Below are 20116 nucleotides of genomic sequence, written 5' to 3'. Positions count from 1 at the left end.
GTTGTCAAGGGCACCCCATTGACCCAGCTATTTACAACCATTTTTACATTCGAGGTAATACATTTAAAACTGTTTTATCAAAATATAATGCTTTCACATGTAAACTCTTAAAGCCATAATGTACGATTTCCGTCATATTTTAATTTTGTCATTCTTCTTTATTCAAAATATTGAAATAATATTAGAAATAACTGCCGGGAAGGGTTGTTGTCCACTTTACACTGAACTTTATATAACATTAGGTGAATTGAAAGAAATCCCACTGGTTATTTTGGCCATTTAACATGCAGTTCTATGGGAGTACATAAAGTCATAATAATAAAATTATGACATAAAGTCATAATAACAAAATTATGATTTTTATGTCGAACTTTGCTCTGTTGACCTACAAAGACAACCAATTTGGCCGATTCCATTTAGGTGCAAGTTGAAAAAAAATCAGGTTTGAAAAAAAATGAACTAATTTCATATTATAAGATCGTACATTATGGCTTTAATGATGGTTGATAACACACTTTACCACATTCGTTGGTACCCGCTTTTTAAAGTAAATTTTATCCAAACGGTTACATTTAAGCACATGACATCAAAGCTCCCATTGGGCGCCCATACCTTTTTAAAGGAATTTCTTATTTATGATATCAGCAGAGTACATTACCAGAGTACATTACCAGGTGGGTCAGATGGTAATTAAGGTTACATCATAATGAGAAATAATTATGCCATCATCGGATGACATGGACAATAAGGTAATCATTAAAAACCAATATCTTAATCATATTATATATACTCAAATACAAGCTGTTGTCTCTGTAGCTGTTTAATTTTAGTCACAAAGCAATAACTAAATTAGTTTTAAATGTTGACTTGTTTTTTTGTTTTTTGTTTTTTATTTTCGCTTATAATAATATAATACGTAGAGCACTTTGCTTCATGCAATTTCTGCTGTATGTTGAAAGTAGTTTATTCATATTTTGTTGCTTGTTTTACCAGGGTGGTATCTCTGGGTTACACATGGCAAATGCTAGGGTCGGTAGGTTGGTCAGCATTTGTTGTTGTTGAATATTTTGCTACACACAATATTAAAAAACGCAAGTTCACCACAAAATACGACGGTAAACAATTATTTATCAGGTTTTTGTCAGGCTCGTTTTTTAATAGCAGAGTTACGCAGTATGAAATCTAAACACTAAAAACATTTTGTGAATTTATACCAAAGATATGAAAATTCAAATATGAAAAAAAAAATCAAAGAATTAAGCCTTACACAAGCTAAGACAAATCAAAGCATGAAAATACCCAGAATATGTAAACTTGATCTGACATCATGTAACTTTGCAAGTCAAAGCGACTCTAACTCTAAAACGCAAACTCTAAATTGAACTCTAAAATGGAAAATTAACTCTAACTTATAACTCTAACTCTAAATCCAACTCTAAAATGGAACTCTAACTCCAACTTGTAGCTCTAACTCTAAATCCAACTCTAAAATGGAACTCTAACTCCAACTTGTAACTCTAACTCTAAATCGAACTCTAAAATGGAACTCTAACTCTAACTTGTAACTCTAACTCTAAATCAAACTCTAATGGAAATCTAACTCCAACTTGTAACTCTAACTCTAAATAGAACTCTAATAGAACTCTAACTCCAATTTGTAACTCTAACTCTAAATCAAACTCTAAAATGGAACTCTAACTCCAAGCTTTTAACTCTAACTCTAAAATGGAACTCCAACTCCAACTTGTAACTCTAACTCTAAATCGAACTCTAAAATGGAACTGTAAATATAACTTGTAACTCTAACTCTAAATCGAACTCTAAAATGTAACTCTAATTCCAACTCTAACTCTAACTCCAACTAAAGAGTAAATGCATTTTATGAGTTCGAGTCGAACTCGAACTCATAAAATGCATTTACTCTTTGGATTCGGGGAAAAGGTCTATACAAATACCTGGTCTATGCCCAACATGGCCAAAATGAACTTAATCTGATATCAGTGCTGCTCCCCCCTCTCCCTCCCAAGGTACGTGGTAATGGCAATTAAAAAAGGCCTATAGTCCACTAACCATTATAACTCCCAAAACAGTCAAAATCAACTTCAAGTTCTGACTATAACAAGGCCACCTTGTAATCTAAAATTAGACGTGACATGCTAAAGCAACACAGCAAACAGGGCTCTAAACCATAGAAATACTTACCGTAGAAATTCGTAAACACGCTTTGATAATTGTTTGGACAACATGCAATCATGTACTCATCTTTGTGTGTGATTACGAGGGTAGAAAATAGTGTCTCAAATCTGCAACTTTGTCAACACTCAACACGCGCGATTTACGGCTAAGTTCGACGGACTGGAAGAAGAGCTTCTGCACCGCTGATTTCGCGTCAATAAACAACAACGGTTTGTATTGAACTTAATTTTAACAGTAACATTTTGTAACTGAAGTTTTGTTTTTATTGCGTGCATAACATGGTGAATAAACCTGGGAAATAAACACTCCCACATTTTGTCATGTCTGTTAGATATCGTTCACACTCAATCGCCGCAGCTAAACGCTGCACTCGTAATGACTTTGAGATGTTCAAAACTTAGAGATAATAAATTTTAAAGTCACTGTGTGAAACCTTAAAACAATAAAGTTGGAAAAGAAATCTTTAATATTTCCTTAATTATTTCTTCATTCTTTAAATTGCATTGCTTTCCCCCTGTTGTTAATTGTCGAGTAGTGAGTTATTGTAACATATTCTAGATCTATGCACCACTATATATACAGAAATTCAATGTTGACTTTCCAGATCGCGGATGACCGATAATTTTAGATTTAGATTTTTGAGAAAACCAACATATTAATATTATGAACGTTAACGAAAAGACCAACTTGACTCTCAATATTAAACATAATTATACTGTTAAGATTTAGAATGAAAAATAGCTGTGTTGTAGCATAAGCTTATAATAATGTGATAGTATCGTGAGCATGGTAAGTTGAAAATAAAATATTTCCAGCTGAAAAGTTAGTAAGAATACTCATTTTCAGCCTAATTTATGTTGAATTGCACAATACTAAAATCACATAGCAATGTGTAAATGAAGTCTTAGTTGGTCTATTCCATTTAAAATCCACACTACCCCTTTGGAAGATTTTGGAAGTATCTTCCACAGAGGGAGTATGCAATTTAAATGGAATTAACACATATAAGCAACTCACTCTAGGTTGAATCTTTCTCAGAGGGTGTATGAAATGCAAATGGAACTACCTAATGTGTTCATTCCATTTGAAATTCAAACTCCCCATGTGGAAGATAGGCCTACTGCCAAAATTTTCCACAGGGGGAGTGTAGATTTTAACTGGAATAGCCCATTGGTAGAGACTGAGTAAAATTTAGTCGGATATCATTCTTCAAACACGACGGCGTAGTAAGTGAAATTTGTACAATTATTTTTATTTCACTAACATCGTTCCCCGGGCGTCGTTCTTCGGATCCTTGCAAACCCCAACGCGTTGATGAATATTCTAGACCACATACAATGTACATGCTTTGAAAATAATTGATATAGATAAGAAGCAAATAATATAAATAGGACTTTAATGTCGGATTGCCATGATACCGTCAAAATATATACCGCGGTATCTGATTGGACGGTAGTTTGAATCCTCTCCAAAAGCTGCATGAAACGCGTTTTCCTATTGGCGTATACCAATTGTACTGATACCACTTGTATACAAATCAACTCACAGTATAATAAAGGCTACATTAGTATTTATGGTGTGTCTATATGGCAATACGGACTCGATTAGCCTTACCGAGTTACACACACCGATTTCTAACATATCTAAAGCGTATATGCAGTGATACAAAAATACTCATGAGTGACTTTACTTAACTATTGTTATGGTAATTTCATAACAATAGGTGGGAGTGAATTGGTCCATGAATGACAGGATTTTGCCACGTGGTATTTTTGCTCGCAAGGTGACTCACTTTCTTACTAGAAGCAAAGTAGAATTACCAACTCATTCACTTGTTGATTTAAATCAAACAGAGAAAGGTCATAAAGTTTAAGGAATTGTTCATGTCAACCAGTTTACTTCATTCAGGAGTTGCAAAGAGTTGCTTTATTCCGTGCGGAGCTGTCAACAACTTGTTCTAATGAAGATTGTTCTCTCTGGAAAATTGTAATATTTTATATACAAGAGGATCTCGGACGGAGTTTTCATCTAATCTGTGTTTAATACTTGGTATTTTAAGTGATCTTTTGAAGCGGCAGTCCATCGCTATAAATGTTGGAACTTGAGTCGCAGTCAGCCAAGATGAACGCTACCAAAGTTTCGTCGACATCCAGTAAGTGTTTTGATTCAAAAACAGATCATTTTGATATTCATTGGAGCAGTTTCATAAACACACTGTAAAACTGGTGTCTTGCAGGAAGACACGTGAAGCCAGTTTTGAGACATGTGTCTAGTTAGACACAAAGTCACGAAAGTCATGTCTCTATACAAAACATGTTCAAATATCACGTCTCAAACTATGCAAGACACTCATACACAAGTCATGTTTTCATGCCAGACGCTTCAGTTTCGTAAGGCGTGTATTTGAAGCCAGTTCATGCATCGGACTTACTGGATGACATGTCCTTGTGTCTTAATTGTGTTTCTTTAGTATCAATTATAATTGCTGAAGACAAGTCTATTGCCAAGATATGTCTTCAATATGCCGGCCGAGACACCAGTTTTACAGTTTTGTATGTGCTAATATTTGATAAATTCTATCACACAACAGCTACATCTTGCTTTTAGTTTTGTCCAACCAGAGAAGATCATCAGAGACGAGACTTTTTCTGGTCCAATCAGAGTCTTAAAGGTTCTTGAGCTGTTCTGTACTACAGAAGGCCAGAAAGAACCATTTTAGACCTGAACATGGTCCGACATGCGAAGGTCAATTCAATAGAATCGTTTGAGGTTTTCTGAATTTGGAATTTTAACTTCAAGAATCCTGTTCTCTTGAGTGTTATAACACGTACAGGGCAGCCGAAAACCCTTTTTATTTTCCAAGAGCTAGGGACTTTTATATAGTCGGTACACTATGACATTGTGTTGGATATACTTAACACGATCTCTTTCATCATTTAACTTTTGGGCTATTCCAGTTGAAATCCATACACCCCATATGGAAGACATGACCTTAAACTCCCACACAGGGGGTGTACATTTCAAATGGAGTCACCCATTCAGGTAACCCCGTTTGAAATTCACACTCCCTGTGTAGAAGATAAAGGCCATGTCATAGGGGAATGGATGTCAACTGGAATAACCAAATTTGCAGTTCGGCAACTAACTGGACGTGCCGCGTATTTATTTTCAGCTACCATAATCGGCGGCCGCAATGTGATAACCCTAACCCTAACCCTAACCTTAAAGGCTAGGTGTAATGAGGGCCATTATAGCAGCGGCCCATTATGGTTCATGGAATGTATATATGCGTATATGCAACCATGTGCCACAATCACGCTGGTATTAAACCCTAACCATAACCCTATCTCTCACCCCAAAGGTTAGGTTATTGCGGCCCATGATGGTTGCAAAAAAGAAATTAAGCTTCCCGGCAATAGTGTGATGCTTACATGATAATATTATAGTCCTAAATTACTTCTTTTTTTTTAAAGATTTGAAACTTGGCACTTTTTCAAATTGATCCGTCAAAATAAGCATATTGATACCGCAACTGACCTACATGTTATTTAATATTTAATTTATCTGTATCAAAAAAGCTCACACGATAGCTTCGTTTACCTTAAAATAGTTTGAACATTTCGTCAGTAGTTTTTATTCACCAAATGTTACCCGTAGGGTAAGGAAGGACCGGATCGGAATCAAATCCAAATCTTGATTTCTCAAAATGTTTAAGTAGATCTGATTTGACAACAGTTGAAAAGTTTCAATGAATGTTTGTAGATTTCTCACGACTTTTGCCATCGCAACAACAAGGGGGTGTTTAACTCGTGTTTCGACGAGCTCAAAACCGTGGTTTTGTTACGTTGATTTCTTGACCTAATATTGAACGTAATGAAAAGACACAATCAACATGATCAGGGGTTGGTACTTCAATCGCTATGTGTAGGTCTGCATTGTACACTCTAAGAAATAAAGGTTCTAAAAAGGTTCTAAAGTTGTCCTCTCAGGAGAACCCTTAGAGGTTCTCCAAAGAACCAAAAATGGTTCCAAAACCATCGAAAATGGCCCCATAAATGTGATACAGAACCGTTTTCGGTTAAAGAACCTTTTTAGAGGTTCAAGAGGGAGGGTTCTCCTGAGAGGACAAAAAGGTTCTTTCTTGAACCTTTATTTCTCAGAGTGTATATACATATTTCGGCAACTTAGAATCGAAACTTCGTACCGGTATGTGATTTGTTAAAAAGCCAAATATATTAGTTCATTCTAATCCTGAACAACATTTTTACCATAAGATAAAATCCGATGATAAACTCCAAAAACCTAAACTTGAACTTAAACTTACAGATAAACGTATTTAAGTCCCTCTTTGTGGGGTCAAATCTAATAGGGCTTAAAATGACTTAAATCTTTAGGTAATGCTATAATCACGTTTGTACAATTAACTGTATTTGGACCGAGGGCTACGGACAAGTTTAATTTAAGATGAAAGTTAAATAATTAAGAATAATATACACAATGTTAATAACAATAATACTGTTCTATATATCGGCTCTTGACCCGTAGAATAAAGCGCACATGAGTCTACAGTATGTTTTCAAAGTGCAATTTATTAAAAAGAAACGACTAGTGTGCATAAAACAAAAGATAAAATCAACTTATATAAGAGTTGCCGAATTTTGAATAGAGGTCAAGGGAGAAACTTATTGGTTATTTTTCTTAATTGATTGATTACCGAAAGGCGCTGTACCTCATGCTCTAACTATAAGCTTCATTATCTTGATTTAACTTATAAACTTGGCGCATGAACTATATGATAGGCATCTATGTCTTGTAAGTTCAAATCACTTCACGATTATAGTTTGTCCAGAAAACATTCACAGAATAAGGTCAGAAATAGAGTTCAAAATCTACTATTTTTACAAATCCTTATATATCTATATCGTAACGTTAATCCAACTTGATTTGCAGCCCAAATCTAGCAATCTTTAACTTCTACAGAAAGTTTGTAACTTAAGATAAACTCTATAACGAGTGATGATTATCGGAAATAATGACCCCTTAGAAGCAACAGAGACAAAATCTGATTTAAAATGGATTATTATACTTACGTTAAAAAGTATAGACAGATTAAGAGTTTCATCTGCACTCAATACTATGTTATAATCTCTTAATGTAAAAGAGTGAAAAAAGAGTAGTGTCCTTTATTTTACACCTTGAAAAGTGGTTTCCACTCTTTAGGAGAGGTTTGCACACTTTTAGGAGTGATTTTCACTCTTTTGGAGTGATTTCTACTCTCACTGTTTTAGAGAGTGAGGGTTTTCACTCTTTTACATTAAAGAATTTTTAAGCATGAAAATAAGGGACTAAAATATGAGCAACTGAAAACTGAAAGTAAAACTATTTATGACATGTATACATAATGTTCACAACAACCTAGCAATCATTTGTTCTAACAATTAATTTTCAAGAACACCTTCTTTTCATTCTTCAATACATGCTATATTATGATTTTAATATTTATATTAAAGATTTTTAAAAAGGGACAGACTAAACCCCTTCCTTCATTGCAACCGCAGGCGACGCTGCAATCATATGTAGACCGTACAGCCTGATCGCCTCAGGCTATTTAATATTGTATCACGTAAAACACCAACATTAAAACAATAGAAATAAAACAACGGGGCTGGTAATTGGTATTTAATTTGCGCAATGAATGCTGGACAATATGTCGACAATCAGGAGTCAAATGACTTAGAATTTACCAGAAAAGGTGGATTTTTATTGTGATTGACTTAAGAACTTTCATAAGAATTAAAATAAGGAAAACCGCGGATTACATCATGGATGAAGATTGAGTCAATTGGCACCACCTCCCTCGAAAGAAAGCTTGGCTGGTGTAATTGTTTTATATTTTATTGTTATGTTAATCTCAACCTCATCCACGTAAGATTTGTTGAGCATTAACGACAGCCATTTTTGATTTCATGATAAGATTTTTAAAATCGATATACATAAACTATGTCTAAAATTAAGCATTTGTACTTAAAGAGTTAGGCCCCATCAGAGCAGTTCTTCTGGGGTGAACCAAACCTGCCTGCATGGTAATCAACAGTGACAAGGTTATCTCTGAATTTGACAGGTATTAATTGATGTAATAACATTAAAACATTAATAAGCACAATATCAAATTCAGAAATAACCTTGTTACTGATTAATGTGATAACCAGGCAGGTTTGGTTCACCCCAGTAGAACTGCTCTGGTGGGGCGTCCTCTTTAAAAGTGGGGAACAATGCCTTATGTCTTCAAAGAGTATCAAAGAGTACAAATCTTATCATAGTTTGAACAGTGAGCTAATCTCGATGACATTTTGTGATCGCTATATGTTATACAAATTGTATGATATGTACTATACATGTATGTATGATTGATTAATTTACATCGGTAATCTTCTCATTATTTCTATCAAAAGAAAACACCTTCTTTAACAAAAGAATTTCTCATATAAGCATTTGCCATAATAACATTATTTTGCATCTGATCTGCTGATTGGAAATTATGAACGATTACTATAGCCATTATTTGGCCATCAATTTAGGACCCGAAATATTGCTCAGGCTAGTATGGTTCGGCACGATTTATAATTTATTCATCAAGACTAAACTCAAACAAGTTTGACAAGATGTCATGATGGTATATAGTAATATGTTAGTACAAGCTACTGTAGATGTCATCAAATTTTATCCAATCATCCTTTCTCTCTTCTTTTATCTCCATGTTTAAACATCACATCCCTTAATTTTACGCAGAAGCTATATCTTTCGCACGAACGACAAATAACGCAGTAGAGACGCACAGTTTACAAAGTCAATTGCTAACACATTTTGAGATCGAAAGAAAAAAGTGTGTGTATATATAATTCCATATTACATTTTAAGTAGTTACACCCCCTAAGGGCATCCACTCATAAAATACAATATATGTGGGTATGGTCTTAATGAGGGTGGGAGGCGGGAGCATTAACAAATCAGTGCAGGCGAGGTGTTTAAAAATTATACGGAGCAGGCTAAACTGCCCAAAGCTTTTGTTTTCGGCACGTTTTCGGTTAGTGTAGTTGACAATATCGCTACTATCCTCAGTGGCATCTATTTCACTTAGTAGTGTACTTGTAAACGTTAAGGTTTAAAAAATGAAATTATCACTATTCATATGACAAAATATGACTCCCTCAACGGGCTATTATATTATAGGTTTTGAGGAGTTTCATAATATATAATCGCGATTCAAATTATAGCTTAGTTACTTTCCGAAGAGCTCTGAAGAGAGTAACAAATTTGTTCCAAAAACTCTACTGAAAAATTAATACTGTTTATATTTCTAAACTGAAATAAGTCTGTAATAAATTTACGCCACAGGAGTGACTTTCGCCTTTTTTCCTGTCGTTGTCAGCTGGCGATGTTGCGCTGACTTGCACTAAGTCATTACCGTTGCGAGTGCATGAATTAAGTACTGCAACGCAGCAACAGTTGACGACCCAGGAGCTGAAGCGAAAGTATTTCTTGTGAGTTAAATAACTCCGGTGGTATTTTAGTACCTAAGTTTCACACTCAAGCTAGCGCTTGTTTATGATAGTTTCATGAACAGGGTCGATTGAAAATGCATTTTCTTTTGATTTTTCTCGATATTTATAATTTACACGGAAATAAATTACACGAAAATAACAATTGCAAATTTCTAAAGTTCGCGCATGTTCTTCAGCCCATTATATAAATCCTTTTAAAAATATAGTATGAGCGTTATACCAGAGAAGATGAGAATAGATTGTCATCGTCTCTAATGAAATCACACCAGCTGACGTTGCAATGAAAAAATTGCGTCATCATGCATCGATAAAAATGACACAAGTGGGTTTTAATTTGTTTTTGAATCAGATGCACAAGATGATCTAAATCTCTTCTAAGCAATACCGGCAATTTCACAGCACAGTAGTTCCTATTATCATTATATCCACCTACTTAACTTTATACATTGACTAGTCCTTTTGTTACAAAAACGAATTTGAAACAGCCTGCATGAAATATCCGATTTTCAACTTTTAGCTGGTTTTAATCCGATTCATTTTGTATCAAAAACCTGAGCCGTTCTGATAATATTTGCGTGTATCTTCCGGATTGTTCGTTCCTGATTCAATTAATCAAAAAACGCAGAATCACCGAATTATTCGTCTTCAATTCAGCCTGCAAAATAATTGGGCTATTCAATTTAAAATCCACACTACCCCTGTGAAAGATTGTGGAAATATCGTCCACAAGGGGAGTATGAATTTCAAATGGAATGATCACATTAGGCAACTCAATTTGAAAATCACCCTCCCTCAGCGGAAGATTCGTGTTGAATCTTTCTCAGAGGGTGTATGAGATTCAAATGGAGCTGCAAATGTGTTCATTCCATTTGAAAATCATACTCCCCTGTGGAAGATATTTCCAAAATCTTCCACAGGGGTAGTGCGGATTTTAAATGAAATAGCCATTAGTTCGACACCTGCATGGGAGAATTTTCTATACAGAAAAAACAACACACACATCTGTAAGGAATCTTCTCCTTACAGTGCCCATCAAAAGTTATTTGTACATAGTCATGTTGTCTTTTGAATTCTTTGTACCTTTTCTATTACAAAGTTACTTTTCTGTCAAAAGCTCTTTAAAGACTTGATTGAAGCTGTTGACAGATAGCACCTTTTTAAACACAGTTTACAACAATAAAAAGTATATTATTAAGCGTAGAAATGGTGCTTATTCCAAGGACTATAACTGACATTTTTACTTAGAAAGGTGTAAATATACTAAAGGCAAATAACTGATTGTGGTAAGTGGTACCGTTAGCCTATTGTTATGTATTGTTTAGGAAACTCCTTCAATTGTGATCCCTAGGCATTTTGCTCTTCAAGATGTTACGTGTTTAATCTTAAAGAAAAGGATAATACAAGAAAGATGAAAAGGGATTTGAAGAAGCAGGAAAAAGCAGAGAAAATAGGCGGTGTAATAGGATTGACTTTTTGGTGTCAATGCATTGGCTTTTATAATGGTTTCACATTTATCAAATATTCACCTATTAATCTCTGCCAGGTTTTTGTATAATATGAATAGGAAGACAGCTAAAAGCCTAATGGAGTTTTGTTGGTACGTGCAAATCTCGATGAAATTGGATAAAATTGGATTAAAAAGGCACAAAATGATCAATTTTGAAAAGAAATGTTGGCGTGTTATTCAAAAGTGTGAAACAGATTGCGAAGATGTTTTTAATTTAAATTTGCAGTGGAAGATTATACATTTTGTTTGCTTGTTTGTTGCGCGTCTTATCCTTGATTTGGTTCGAGTCAGCAGAATTTATCGTTATAAATGAAGTAAATTCTTGAAAAGAAAATATCCCAAATAATATCACCCAAAATGCATTTAGAAAAATGTTTGAGAAGCCAAATTCACTAAGAGTAATGTGGTATCTTTGAAGACATGATGAAGAATTGACCGGTTGTCAGTGCTGCCCCAGTCGTGACCCCTTGCAAGACCCCTCTAAATCTCTTGTATTCTCTCATGAAATTGCGACGGCGTATGTAGCAAAGGTGGTACTACACCCCTGATAAATTTTGTGACTAATTTTGCATTTTTCCCAAAAAAATTACTACACACTGGTAACAAAAGTTATGTATATTATAGGGGCAAGGAATCCAGTTACTTCACTGACATTTCAGTGATTCAAGACAAGTGGTTCATTGTATGTTAAGAAATACGGTACATTCTAGCGGTACCTCTTTTCTTATCACAAATAACGTACCGCTTGTCTTTAGTCACTGATATTCCAGTGCAGTAACTGGATTCCTTGCCCCTTTTCTTTTGTTATACCAGTGTGTTATTATTTTTTGAGAAAAATGCAAAAATAGTCACAAATTTATCAAGAGGTGTAGTACCACCTTAAAGTATTAAAGAGTATCAATTGGTACGACATTCTACATCAATTAAAGTACAATTTGTTAAAATATATATAAATGAAAAAGAAGCGCAATTAGAATTATGTTATAAATAAACCAATCAAATTAACAAAACAATATCCATATCAGCTATTATTAATAATTAATTAACCAATATTGTTTGGTTAATTAATAGTATCAATTAAACATATCCTAGGATGATTTACAAGGAGAAAATGTTGTTGTCAACAACAACATTCCGACCTTCGACTATATTCAAATTTTATCATATCTTTCTCTCATAAATGGCTTTACAAATTGGTGTTAAGTGAGATTTAACGAGTCCTTTCATACAATATTGAATAGATTTCAAAAATCATTGAAAAAGGTTTAATATAAATGAATTGGATCATCATTATATGCACATTAAAATGCTCTGGGGGATCTCAATTATCAGGATTATGTTCATAATAGTGTGATGACATGCCCAAATACAACTGCGCACAAAATGACAAAATACAGGTGCTTTCAAAAAGCAATTTTAGCACCACTGAACTGATATTCTGCATCTCAGCATTTGAAAGCAAGAGACGTCAAATCATATCATAAATATTTAATTTATTTACTTAATTTAAATGATTTGTCCCTATTCCATTTTCGGAAAAGATAGGATTTAGTCTCCCGGGTTAACATGACAAGACGAAAGAATAAGTATTTATTAAACAAAATATGCAACAAAAGAAGTTAATAGAATGTGATTAGTGATTAATGATTATTTATCAACATTAATTTTGTCACAAATACAAACTCTAGTGTTGGAGGGTATCACCGTATGAGAGAGTAGAAACAAGATTTTGATTTATGTCAATCCAAAGAATGTTCATATTAATGGTGAAACAAGGTCATAAAGGTGTTAATGATGAAATCAATTTAGTTACAATTAAGCAGTGAAAACGGAAAGTTTTGAAGAGAATTCTGCTCTCGTTTTTTATTAGAAGAAGCAAAAACGACAGTATTTTGACGCAAGGCCGAATTGGCAGAGCTATTTCCATTCAAAGGTCTAGAGCATTGCATAAGCGTATAACATTGTGAGTTTGGGTCATGTGGTAATTCGATTTGTAATGCTGAAAAAAAACCATGTCGCAATAACAATTTACCATGTTTACCGGCCTTGTTTTTAAAAATTACACTTCATCATTATTTCATATAGTTGAAGAAATGTGACCATTGAGCTACAATCCGATGGCATAAATACAAAAGTAACATAGATTTCAACCAGGATCAGGTACAGACTTCACATCTTTGATTATGACCACTCACTGACCTTGCCGGCCATAGTGAGTCCCTCTCTCAAGACTATCGGCATTCACTGCCACTGACTTCTTACCGCCTGCAAATACAAACTCTTCGTAAGGAACAATGCCACCTTATTCATTACCGTTATTCTGCTCTTATAACCCTGTTATTCTCCAACTTGTCAAGAAATTTCACACACACATGTGGTGACCAAGTAGGTAATTAAAGACTTAAAGAAGTGACCCGAAGCATATATTGTACGTTTTGCTTAACTTAGGTACTATTGTTTTCTTTCTTTTTTTCACCAAGGAAAAGTGATCTGGTTGTAGTGCTTACTATTATTTCTTATAAGACATTTGATTCAAAAGCGATAGTTTTAATGCCTTGGCTTTTTATTTTGTGATTAGATGGCTTTTATTGTCCCCTCATGGGCTTATGGTTGGCCCACCGATTGTAATAGAGTGTTGATATTTAGTAGAGGTTTACTTATTGTTGTTTCAAGAGTTGAAGAAAGTCATTCAGATTTGGATGTCATCTGGAGGGTATGGAATGATTAATAGTGTGAAGAATTTTGTTATTTTACCACTAGTTGAACCACTTTTTTTCTTTCTTGCGGCTCATGACATGCAAGATTGATTGGATTGATTGAATTCAATGTGCTGGTATAATAGGAGAACAGACCCGTCTTTATTTGGGGTTTCTTACTGCATTCTGGGAAAGAAAACACTTGGTAAACATATTTTCATGATAGCTGCGCGACGAGGCAAGTAACAAGTTACAACTTGAGACTGTCGCTATTTAGTTGCTGAATGGGACTCTAGGCTTACCCATTCAAATATGCTGTTCTAGTTCAAATCCATACACCCCTAGCCCCTGGTGAAAGACATGACCTTAATCTCCCACACAGGGGTTGTATAGATTTCAAATGGAGTCACCCATTTAAATAACCAGATGAAATTCACATTCTCTGTGATGTGGAAGATTAAGGACATGTCTTCCAAAGGGGGTGTATGGATTTCAACTGGAATAGTCTATGTTAGCAGAGGTGATATTGTTGTCAAAGTTGACAAGACATACTTCATAAGCCAATGGCAAACGTGTTTGTACTATAGTTTAATGCATATTCAGGTATATTTCAATGGTCGGGCGGGAACACTAAGCATCCAGATTTTTATTCAGAAATTTATTATAAAAATACATCTCGTTTTTTCGTCATTCAAATTTGATAATTTTAGAAAAAGACGAGAAAGTCGAATTTGTTAAAAGTTACCCAAATCTATAACCAAGTTCCAATCCAGCCAAATTTCGCAACCATGCATGATATCACAACTGTCAAACAAAATCAGTTGCAAAATTGCCAAGTTTCCCAGTATTGGCAGTAAGCTTACTGTCACCAAACCCCACGTTCCTTTCAACAGTGTGCAGTCACTTTGACCTTTTCTATACTTCAATGTTAAAAAGGGAAACTAATAAGTCAATAAAAAGTTAAAAGAGTTTTACAACAATAAAATGATTTACCCATTAGTAATATTTTATTAGCGATCTATACATGTATTCACACGGTGGCCGATACGCCAAGATTTTGGTAATATAATTGGACAATAATGTTTGTATTTAAACCTGGTAATTAAAGACGTAATACAAAAGAAAACACCAAGATTTTACCATATCTAGTAATATCGACTTCAAAAGGAATGTCTTTATTTCATATGGACATATCCGAATGTTTTAAGGTGGCACTACACCCCCTGATAAATTTTGTGACTAATTTTGCATTTTTCTCACAAAATGACTATACTGGTAACAAAAGTTATGTATATTATAGGGGCAAGGAATCCAATTACTTCACTGAAATTTCAGTGATTCAAGACAAGTGGTTCATTATTGTGTTGAGAAATGAGGTACATTCTAGCGGTACATCCTTTCTTATCATAAATAACGTACCGCTTGTCTTGAGTCACTGAAATTCCAGTGTAGTAACTGGATTCCTTGCCCCTATAATACATGTATACGTAACTTTTGTTACCAGTGTGTTATTAGTTTTTGAGAAGAATGCAAAAATAGTCACAAATTTATCAAGGGGTGTAGTACCACCTTAATGGGTTATCATTATAACTTTAAGTTAATGAAACCTTAAGATGTTATACTCATATGAACATAATATATTGTTAAAGTCAATGAAGTGAATCAGAGTGGTAAAATACTTTGCTGTCACTGCCAAGCAAGGTGGTTCACCTCATATTGACCTGAGACAGTGACAAAATAATAACCAAAAATAAGCCACTAAGACTAATTAGAGTTAGATACAAAAAATGACTAGCTCTGACTAATTAGAATGATGAATGATTTCCGTTATTTTTACACCAAATGGACAAATTGTGTACTGGAATGTGAGAGGTTGATTAATTAGTGTGTATATAAATTGCGTTATATTCAAATCAAATTTTGGTCGTTACGGTGACTGTCCAATATGTGAGTGACAGTGATGTGGGTAGAATTACAGGGACAGTTCGGGCAATTTGGGAGAGTCTGTTGGGGTGAACATGTGAAGAAGCTTGAAGATTCCAATGACACTGAACGAGGTACATACGTGTGCGATTAATCATTATCAATAGATTAAATAGATTAACAGTCCCTACTTCATGTCCGGACTTCATGTACTTTGCCTATTGTTTTACACCAAATGCATTGTTACCGAACTACTCAATGTAATTGCCATCTCACCATTTACAAGCCGGCTACGCACAGGGCAAGCAAAAAAGTTTATGCCATGCATATGCATATGCCCACTTCATGCCCTGACTTCGTGTACTTTGCCTATTGTTTTACACCAAATCCATTGTTACCAAACTACTCAATGTAATTGCCATCTCACCATTTGCAAAACGGCTACGCACAGGGCAAGCAACGAAGTTTATACCATGCATGTGCCCACTTCATGCCCTGACTTCGTGTACTTTGCCTATTGTTTTACACCAAATGCATTGTTACCAAACTCCTCAATCTAATTGTCAGCTCACCATTTGCAAGCCGGCTACGCACAGGGCAGGCAACAAAGTTTGTTCCATGCATATGCCCACTTCATGTCCGGACTTCGTGTACATTGCCCATTGTTTTACACCAAATGCATTATTATCAAACTACTCAATGTAATTGCCATCTCACCATTTGCAAGCCGGCTACGCACAGGGCAGGCAACAAAATTTATACCATGCATATGCCCACTTCATGCCCAGACTTCTTGTACTTTTGTCTATTGTTTTACACCAAATGCATTGTTACCAAACTACTCAAACAGATTGCCATCTTACCACTTCCAAGATGGCTACGCACAGGGCAAGCAAAAAAGTTTATACCATGCATATGCCCACTTCATGCCCGGACTTCGTGTACTTTGCCTATTGTTTTACAACAAATGCATAGTTACCAAACTACTCAATGTAATTGCCATCTCACCATTTCCAAGATAGCTACACACAGGACACGCAACAAAGTTTATACCATGCATATGGCAACTTCATGCCCAGACTTCGTGTACTTTGCCTATTGTTTTACACCAAATGCATTGTTACCAAACTACTCAAAAAAATTGCCATCTCACCATTCCCAAGATGGCTACGCACAAATTTTAAACCATGTATATTAAAAAAGATCCACGTCTGATAGTGTCTATCCATTAACAAAATCCATGTCTGCATAAATCATTACGCACCCGCGTACGCACCCCGTACGCACCATGACGCACTCTTTAATAATATGTAATCACTACCGTACGTTATTGAACCATTCTAACCATTTTATTTCCATCCTTTATAGGTCGTATTCTGGACATACCATGTAAAGTTTGCGGAGATCGTAGTTCAGGCAAGCATTATGGTGTCTATGCATGTGACGGATGCAGTGGGTTCTTCAAAAGAAGTATCAGAAGGAATCGAACCTATGTCTGTAAGAATCGCAATAGCGGACCATGTCCTATTGATAAGACACACAGAAACCAATGCAGGGCGTGTCGGCTTAAGAAATGCATACAAGTGGACATGAACAAAGATGGTAAGATATGTTGTTTTTTATTGTAAAAAGACGTAAGAAGCGACAATAGAAATACCAGAAACACACTAGCAACAACAACAACAAAAACATTTAACCACACAATTAATTTAAAGCTTCGTAACTCCTTGGTGGGGTTGGAAGGACGATTGGCTGCCTTATAACCTTTGGTGTTGGTGGTAAGCATAGAGTGGAACAGAACACATTTGAATGATGCTGATAGCAACACAAACACACAACACTTAAAGGCAATACTACACTGGTTTCATTCTCTAAGGAGCGTTATCTTAGAGCACTCATTTGTAAGAAATACAATTCTTACCATTCAGTTGTTCAAAGTCACTTTTTGTCATCTATTTCCCAAAAGAATGATTTTCACTATTCCACTTTATACGATCAAAAGAATATTCCAATTACCTGATGTTTTTAGAGTGACATAATTCACTCCATTTGTTATTTATTTCTCAAAAGAATGACTTTTCACTATTCTACTTCATACGACCAAAAGAACAGTCCAGCTACTTTATTTCAGAGTGACATATTCACTCCATTTCGCCATTTCTTTCCCAAAAGAATGACTTTTAACTTTCCCACTTTATAATACAACCAAAAGGAACCAAATACTTGGTGCATTTATTCTATTCATCAATATCTTCACTCTTCACGTGGGAATTAACAAGAAACTTCACAGGAATATTATGAATACGTTGTACAATTAATAGTGGTAACTTTGACATGTTAGTAGTCCAATGTACTTATGCAATCACTTGGGTATAATGAATTAAGAAACCGCCATATAAGTACTGCACTCCCCTGTGTTAAGGTAAACTTATCTTTAGTCAAAGCAAGGATATTTCAATGGTCAGTTTGACACGGGCTGTTCCAGATGAAATCCATACACCACCTGTGGAAAACATGGCCTTAATCTCTCACACAGGGAGTGTGAATTTCAAACGGAGTCACCCATTCCTGTAGTCCCATTTTGGCGACCTGAACACTGACATCAAACTGTTTGACAATTGATGAATGGAATGCCAAATATAGATGAATTTGTTTTTTGCAGGTATTTTAAACATGATCAGATAAAATGAAGGGGGTTTAAAGTCAATTTAAGGTCATGTACAAAAGGCAATACAAAACTTGGTGGGAAAAGATATGCATGGATCACCCTGAATACGGAGAATAGTCTCTATCAACACAAAAGATAATGTTACTGTTTTTGAAGAAATAAATCAGGCAACTCATGCAAACCAGCCTTTCTTCGCAAGCATACCTTTCTTCTTCTTGGATGCTTGCAAACTAGACGAATGACGACATAAAAAAAGGCATATTTTATGCTAAAAGTGTGATATTACCGATTTAGTTTCATGTAGAAAATATACAGATTTGCGAACTGACATTAATCGATTGGGAATTAGAGCTCATGTGACATTTTGAAAGAAAGAAATGAACTAAATATTAATTTTTCTTGACAAGGTAATCAACAATTTTGACTCTTGACTATACCTCGACGCCAACAATTGTCGACCTTATTTCTCTCGCATTCTTTTCATTTATTTTCGATTGTGATAAAAGTGTCTTTCACTTTTACATACAATTTAAGAATACTATCTTTCTATCTATAAGTCAAAATATTTTGTACTCTCTTTAATTAGCCATGCGCCGACTTTTTAGTAAACGTAAAGTTGTGTTTAGCGAGGAGGTACTGCCGGGATAAGTTGCACTCGAGCGGCAGCTGTACTGTTTGTGTATAAATGATTGCTTCTGAACTAATCAAATCTCGCTTCATCAACTCCAATTGAAAGGCAACGGAATGCTTACATATCTGACTGCAGTGCGTCGTACAAACGAGTATTGACACTTCCCTTTGACTCCAAAGAAAATACTACGATATCTTTGAATGCAATACTACAAAATAGTTTTTACACTTAAGCCAAATATGCATTTTACAAGCTCAGTGTTGTTATATCTACAAATTTGTTATCATAAATGAGATCAGCATGTTTGTTCGCTAGGGCGTTTTGATTGTACATATATACCAATCATTTCTGGTCAGTGAAGAGGTATAAAAGTTTCACAACTCGGGCTATTCGCTGACAAAATAACACCATTTGTGACTCGAGGATTCCCAAGAGCTAGCCTTTGTTGTTTGGAACATGACTTTAACGAATCAAATTGGAATCATGTTAGGATATGAAGATATAAGGCACCGAGCTCACACGAGATGTTTGTCAAATTAAACTTGTGAAAGCTGCTGTTTTGTAGTGAATCGTGAAATGGGGTTAACACAATTCATGACAGGTGCTGCATGTTGCTCGTAATATGGACTACAATAGCCTCATCCCAATGTCATAGTCCCATATCCTCAATTACATAATCATAGTGCAAAGTTTGACATCAAGTTGCATAGTATAAGTTTTTATACCCAAATTTTCCAAGGTCATTCAATGAATGTACAAATGTATTGGGGTTCAAGAACTGTGCCCCTGATACATGAGCATGTTGTGGATCCTAGTGTCGCTAGATAAATGTTGTGCGTATTCTCACTTGCAATTATTCGAAACAACTCAACGATATCTGCATCTGTATTTCAAGGTGTAAAACAATACTTCCTGTTGATACTTTGATACGTG

General features: G+C 35.1%; 1 protein-coding gene across 1 annotated transcript in view; it reads left to right on the top strand.

Annotated features, from left to right (window-relative positions):
* Window positions 1–4050: 4050 nt before the first annotated feature.
* The window catches only part of LOC140140960 (nuclear receptor subfamily 2 group E member 1-like), a 28656-nt gene continuing 12590 nt past the window's right edge, over window positions 4051–20116 (top strand). The window contains exons 1-2 of the mRNA XM_072162727.1: window positions 4051–4348; window positions 17253–17486. Of these exons, the coding sequence (XP_072018828.1) occupies window positions 4288–4348; window positions 17253–17486 (295 nt within the window). The 5' untranslated portion in view covers window positions 4051–4287. The remainder of the gene's footprint in view (window positions 4349–17252; window positions 17487–20116) is intronic.

Source organism: Amphiura filiformis, chromosome 19 (assembly GCF_039555335.1).
Source record: "Amphiura filiformis chromosome 19, Afil_fr2py, whole genome shotgun sequence".
NCBI lineage: Eukaryota > Metazoa > Echinodermata > Ophiuroidea > Amphilepidida > Amphiuridae > Amphiura > Amphiura filiformis.
This window is presented reverse-complemented; position numbering and strand designations above follow the sequence as displayed.